Genomic DNA, 7,383 nt, shown 5'->3' with positions numbered 1-7,383 from the left:
CTAAACAGTGTCATATATTGGAAAGTTTGGTATGAAAATAAAGGTTTTCGAACACGCTTAATCTATTGCAAGCAATTCCGAAAGCCTATCTCCGTTCGTTTAGATTTTCATCTTGGAAATGGCATTTTTCAAAAATTTGCAATTTTCAATCTGCGATATCTCCTGTTATATTAGTCTGATCCAATTGGGATTTCCGGTTATATAATCAACGTTGCCTAGGCTTCTACCTAGCACAAAAACTCGATGTCGAAAATTTCGATCTTTTGGGTCAAAAATGAGCAAGGGGTTAGACCCCCCTAAAATGACCTATTTGCTACTCTGTCTTAAAATCAGGATGTTCTATTACTGTTCTCAGATATGGAGTGCATAGAATTTGTTTTGAAGATTCTAGAAAACCAAACAGTTGATGATGCAATAAAGAATTGCACTCCAGAGAGATCTTCGAACTCAACTCGAAAATGAAAAGTGGAAAAACAAAAAAAATTATTTTCTCCTAAACAGTGTCAGATTTTGGGAAGTTCGATATGAAAATATAGGTTTTCGAACACGCTGAATCTATTGCAAGTAATTTCGAAGGCCTACCTCCCTTCGTTGAGATTTTCATCTAGGAAATGACAATTTTCAAAAATTGCGAATTTCAGTTTAGAATGCGTCAAGACCGAACGGTTATGTCGAAATGGATGGAATTCTCAGATTTATTACTAGAAGAAATGCTCTTTCAGAATATATATCACACTCAGATCTACGATAATTTTCCTGGAAGAAAAACTACTCGCAAGTTGACCTTCGAAAAATTCCCAAAAAGAAGGGGGTCAGTTAAAAATTCCTCAAGACCGAACGGTTGCGCCGAAATGGATGAAGTTCTCAGATTTATGACTAGAATATTCTGAAAGAGAGTATCACATTTAGATCTACGATAATTTTCCTTTCCTCATTTCCTATTCTGCACCGCTATCATGGATTGGTCTTTATTAATGAAATTCGTGAGAGTTAATATTTCATCAGAGCAAAAACAAGAAAATTTGAAACAAGGTGAGAATGTAGAATATAAATTTTAAAAAAAATTCGGTGAGAATGGTCCTAGTAGATATAGGCAGAGACATCTAACGAAAGTTCTACAAAACCCAACCAGTAGAACCTGAAAATAGAAGCGTTCTCCGGTAACTGAATCTGCCTTCAGCGACCAAACAGAATGTTGCCCGGATTCAGTTTGTATTAACGACGCTGAAAGTTGAGGAAAATGCATTCGGGCATCCTATTCTATCGCTCTATCAGAATAGAAATACGCTATCAGAAGCCTCTATGCGGGGGTGTTCTGTAACTCGAACGCATTGATTCGAAATGCCCCTTTGAACCTATTCTACAAAGTGGGTTTCTTCAAAAAATGCAACCTTTTAATTAGTCACAACCCCAAAAATTTTTTTTCGAATTAACATCGATCACCCTGTAGCAGAAATTGTTGGGGACTGGGAGGGATCTCGATATCTGAAAATGGAGAGAGGTCCTCTTTTTTAGGTATAGATACATGGACCCATTGCCCAAATTTTTTTCTGTTCTTTGTTGCTCTCCAATTATTCTTCTGAATGAGCATTTGTTTCTTGTTTGTTTCTTTTTTCAAACGTTGGATCAGAGTATACACACTGTCTGAACTGTTGTTGGTTGAATAGTATCAGTATCTTCTGTTGATGACAAAGTCGAACTTGAGTTACCAATTTTATATCAGTTTCTTTCTCTTCTTCATTAACTGTTATAAATACTTCAAATTTTGGAATACAGGCAGAGAAAGGGAAAATGAAGATGATCATTGTGTTCGAGAATCACTCTCAATGGCATTGAGATGAAAACTAATACATCAGGAAGCAACATACCGCATACTCCAGTTGAGCTCGAGCGATACAGTGGCTTCAGCACTGAAAGAAAGATGCAACTGATGTCTAGACAGCCTGAGGCAAGCTTGCCCATCAACTTTCACTAAGTATTCGTTTTCGCTTAATATTCCACAATCTCTTGTTGGTTTAACACCTAGAGTTTTGGGGTGAAAGAATTATTCAAGCTGATGAGGAGGATCCTCAGTTACGGTTCATTCCTTAGCCATTATTCGATAGGGCATGATCGGCTCTTTCGTTTTCAGAATGGTACAGAGTTTCGTGTCGGTTGTGTAGTTAATTAACGTGATAAATACAAAATTCAGTTTCGTAAAACTCAGGAGAAAAGTGAGTTACACTAGGGAGGGACCGATCTCAATAATCACTCGATAGAGAAACCGACATCAATGACCATACCGACAACAATTCATCGGACATTCTGTATATGAAAGTATGTAAAAAGTTCCCTGTATCAAACCAAAACAGTATTTTCATATATCATTTTTCACCTTGTTAAATATGCTTTGCACCCATGTCTGTTCGATTTTGTTTGGATGGGGAAAACCGCCATTTTAATCACTTTCGGTTTTGATGATGTAAACAAACAATGCAGGAACACTATTGATTTTGGTGTTGGCCCATCGTTTCACTCCTCTTCATTCGTTGTTGAAGACTCAGAGACCCGTCCGAAATAGATTATTTCGAAACGTGTATAAAAATAGTATGTCACCTAGATAATTCCATTTCCTAAGTCGATAAGTCATTTCCTGTTCCATTTCTTCCAAAATTCATGCTGGTATATCGGTTGATTCCCATCGACAATTCCCATTCGCACCGTCATTAAAACGATTTTGTCAATAATGTGAACTGGAGGAATGTCCTGAAGCTGTAAGCAGCTGATTTATACCTGCCTGACACGGACAACCCAATGAAACGACATAATTAGACGTATTCAGGAAGACCCTCATGTTTTTGTCTGTTCGGTAACATATGTTTGACAGTTAGGGTGTATAAGAATCCCTTATTTATCGGCTGAGTCTAAATTTAACGCGTCTCCGGCAGGTATAAGGAAGCATCACTTTCACCCGTTCAATATAAATGGCCAGTGAGGTACCATTATTAACAATTTTCAGACATCGGCTTAAAAATGGAGTTGAAAAGAATTTTTATGGTGACAATACCAGATAACTATTGTTGCCTTGGAAAACGGGTAGTTTGAAGAATTTTAGAAACGTTATAAGGAACGAAGAAATGTCATTTCTCTTTCCATAAAATTATCATAAACTTATTACTCAAACATGAATAGGGCGAACCCTAACTGAATATTTCCATAATTTACACGATCTATTTCACAATTGGCGATAACTGATTCACTTGACAGCTTTCGTTTCTTTTCGTTATAGTTCAACTTCACAATTTCCTGTCGAAGTAATAAGTTTTTTCAGGAACGCTTGAATTCAGCCATTTCATCAATTTTCATTTCTTGAATTCCAGAATTTTTGGGCGGTGTTCGTATTATAAGTCGATTATGAATTTAAAATCGAGAATATTTATTTCACTTTCTCTTAACAGTAAGAGTTTAGAGATGTGGCGCGACCGTTGAGATAGAACCGAGCAATTTCATTCATATTATGCGCTCAGCATAAAATTGGGATATACATGTTATGAATGATATTATCCGATAATTGTCGAATCTAGTGCCCCGCCCACAAATTCATTCAAGATCTCATCATTCTTTCCATCGAAATTTGAAATGACTACATAAATTTTTGAACCTTTCAGCCGACTACCGATGATTGAAGGAATTTGAATGAGGATATGGGCACTAGATCGGACATTACTCAAGAATCTTTCGATAGCGACGATGACTTCTATGACATTTCTTACATGTTTGAAAACGCCGAGAGTAGGTCGGACATCGTACACGAAAGTACGGAAAATCCAGAAGACCAGCAGCCAGTTCAACATTCCAACATCCTAGAAGGATATGCAGTGATAGACAATGACATTCCATCAACCCCTACAGCAACAAATGAAATAATACAGAACGAAAAGAACGACTTGGAGAAATACAAGGAACTCGCTTACCTCTACTTCTCGAAATTCGAGGACTTGGAGAAGGAATATAAAAATATACAGAGGAAACAAGCTGAAAGTAACCGCAACGCTAAAGAACTCGCTGAAAACCTTGACAAGGCGAAGAAACAGCGAGATGAGGCGGTCAAAGAGAAGGAAAATATGGTTATAAAATATGCAGTGGGCGAGAAAAAAATTCTGGCTGAAAGTCAGTCCAGGGAAAAAGCGGAAAAAAAGTGCAAGGAACTGAAGAGGGAGAAAGAAATCCAAGAACACAAAGTACGAACACTAATCTCCGAGAAAGCAAGAATATGTCAAATGTTCGACAATAAGGTCCACGAACAGAAAGCTCTTCAACAGGAATTCGATCGCTTAAAAAGCGAAATGTCCTCGTTGGAAAACGAGATGAAATGGTGCCAAAACAGTTTGAAGAACGAGGTAGAAGCTCATCGAGACAGTCAAAAAACGATAGAAAACCTCAATAGAAAACTGGCTGACTGTGCAGATCAAATCGAACAAGTGAAAAAAGAAGCGCAAGAATCCATCAAATCGTTTAAATATTCAGAAGAAAACCAGGCTTTCCTTCTAGACCAGAAGTGCAAGGAACAGCAAGCTTCACTCATCCTACTCAAGCACGAAAGAGACGACCGGGAAAATCAAGTTAAAACTTTACAAATCGCTTTGGAACGTCTTCAATCTAAACATCAGGATATGCTGCAAGAAAATAACGAGTTATCTCAAAAAGTGCAACAATTGGAACTTGAGAGATTAGATTCCAGGCAAAAACTGAGCGAACTTAGAGGATGTGCTGATCAACAGCTCCAATACGCTGCTGATTTGCAAATGAAAACTGCACAGTTAGAACAGTACAAACTACAACTTATAAACGAGCAAGAACAATTGAAAGCGTGTGAAGAACAAATGGCAATCTTGAAGTGTAGGAATTCCGATCTAGAAAGTGATATTGAAGCGTGTAGAACCAGGGAAGCTGAACTTCTATTATTCACGCAACAATTGACGGATAAAAACGTGAGACTCCAATCTGAATTCACCGCCCTTGAAACAAGAATCCATCAGCTAACTTCTGAACAAACCCAAATAAAGAGATCGACGAAAGAACACGAGACAAAGGCAGCCATGCTACTCGGGCAATTGTCGGAACAAAAACAGAAATACCTGGATGAAATAGATACTTTACGGAAAAGTTTGAACGAGGAAAAAGTACAGAACGCAAAACTTAAACAAGAACTGTACGATCAGAAAGGGGAAAACGCCATAATAAAAAGGAAACATGAACTATCGCTGAAAGAGGTGCAGAAAGAACTGAACAGTTGTAGAAAAAGTCTGGAGGAGTACAAGAACACAGATCGGAGTACTAGTTCATCAAGGTCTTCACTCAGTGGTGGTGTTACCGAAAAAGGTAATGAAGGCTACTCAGAAGACAACGTAAAGGTCATCCAGCCTGATGGTGAAATTGACCGACAAATATTGATCGAACACATCGTCAAATTGCAGAGGATAAGTGCCAGAAAATCCGAGAAGATAGATTTTCTAGAAGAACACGTCAACACCCTTATAGCTGAACTGCAGAAGAAATCGAAACTTCTGCAAGTCTACATGTTGCGAGAACAGGCTGGTACTTTAACTTCAGATAAAATGGACAATACCAAGGCTGACTTGGCCAAACTGAACGGTATTATGGCCTCTATGTACAGTTCTAGAGTGGCCGATGAGAATCTCACATTAGAACTTTCGTTGGATATCAACAGAAAGTTACAGGCGGTCCTTGAGGATGTGCTTTTGAAAAATATCACCCTCAAAAAAAGTGTCGATACTCTTGGTGAAGAGATAGATAGGCTGAATAAATTATTGAAATCCCATAATTCCAAATAAATATAAATTGTATATGTATATGTCAATAGTGTTTTCATTTCACAAACCCAGAAAAATAACACAATCTATTTTCTCATATTTTTCTAGTACATAAATTTGAAACTCATAAAACTGTTTCATCGAAATTGTAATGAACATTTTTTACAATATTGTCTTCTGGACTCTCTGCTGACAGTATTTGTAATTGATTCAAATGAAAATGGTAAGTGAAAATTAAAAGAAAAGTCCCTCTGTAGAAAAATAAAACAGCTGAAAAGTTTCGAGTATAGTGTTCCCGAAATGTAATGAATATGAAAAAACTAAAACAGGTCTTTGACTTGTACATGTATTTCAACAAAAAAAACATTTTTTCCAATTCGGCTTGGTTGAAAAGATACAGGCTCTTGAAGACCAAAACATTGAAATGTAATTTTGACTCATATATCTCACAAACGATCTTAACGAATGGAACGATTTTCGCAACATAGTTTTTCCTTGATGTGATGAAGGTAAATGGAAGCTCACTAAAGAATATGTGACCATTTCGAAAAATTAAAGTATTTTTCCTATGTTCTCGTCTAATACGCCGTTTTCGAGTAAATAAAAAGTATCTGTGAAATTTGAGAAATTGGGCCCTTAGTCTGAATGCAACTCTGTTTGAAATATCCACTGATATGCCATAGATTTTGTCTGTTATAATGAGGGGAACTTTGTTTCTCCAGGGATGGCATAGCTCATTATCCCATTTTATCTAGGCCGAATGGTGAAAGAAAAAATTGTTTCCATTCACCTCCAGAATCTATTCTTAAAATGTATGTACAAGTCAAGGTCTCACCTCTGTTTTATCGAATAAACTACATTTTGAATGAATACTGGCACCTATTTCATTTCGTAGAGGCATCATTCAAAATATTATAATAATTCAAAGATTCCATAATGTGGCTTGCCTTTTTTTGTAAAATATTTTATCTTGAATCTTATGAAATCCCTCTTCTTATAAAATGTTGTATGAATCGGCAGTACGATACTCTATTCGTTAACGTGTCTTTAAATGGAGCCTATAATGAGTGTGGAATAGGCTTCAAACCAAAGGTTTCGAATGGAAAAAGCTGGCGTTTCTTTATGGGCAGGAATGGTCAAAAGGCTGATAAATATGTGGGAACGAGTCAAAAATGTCCCAAAGAATAATTTATAGCAAGTGAACCATTAGAAAGGATATCTAAGATACAAAAATTCCATTGGATTAGAAGCATGAAATCAAAATCGAAGCTTGACCACGCATCAACTATTTTTACTTTCTCCAGTTCCCTAACTCGTATATAATCAGTTTAACGGTGCCGTGTCGGTGTTGAATTTATCCTTACAAAAACCACTTTGAACTATTCACAAAGATTATGGACGTATGCCTCACTAATAAAAATATATATTAGAATAAGTTCAGGCTTAAAACACTTTCGCTATCATATACTCGCGACGCGTCATTGTGATGCTCAAGGTTGTATCAGTTAAACATCTATTTCAGTCCATTCAAAGAATTGCTCGAATCATTTCGAGGCAGTATCGAAAAAAT

General features: G+C 36.9%; 1 protein-coding gene across 1 annotated transcript; it reads left to right on the top strand.

Moving 5' to 3' along the window:
• Nucleotides 1-2,086: 2,086 nt before the first annotated feature.
• On the top strand, nucleotides 2,087-5,860 carry LOC123321369 (coiled-coil domain-containing protein 186-like). Its single transcript, XM_044908912.1, has 2 exons — nucleotides 2,087-2,316; nucleotides 3,648-5,860. The coding sequence occupies exon 2, from the start codon at nucleotides 3,684-3,686 to the stop codon at nucleotides 5,832-5,834; it is 2,151 nt and encodes a 716-aa protein (XP_044764847.1). The 5' UTR covers nucleotides 2,087-2,316; nucleotides 3,648-3,683; the 3' UTR covers nucleotides 5,835-5,860.
• Nucleotides 5,861-7,383: the final 1,523 nt, after the last annotated feature.

The sequence above is a fragment of the Coccinella septempunctata genome, chromosome X (assembly GCF_907165205.1).
Source record: "Coccinella septempunctata chromosome X, icCocSept1.1, whole genome shotgun sequence".
Classification (NCBI taxonomy): Eukaryota; Metazoa; Arthropoda; class Insecta; order Coleoptera; family Coccinellidae; genus Coccinella; species Coccinella septempunctata.
The sequence above is the reverse complement of the archived record's forward strand: the minus strand, read 5'-3'. Positions and strand labels throughout refer to the sequence as shown.

Coding starts and splice junctions, on each gene's coding strand:
- LOC123321369 (XM_044908912.1), top strand. CDS start 3,684: ATGGGCACTAGATCGGACATTACTCAAGAATCTTTCGATAGCGACGAT.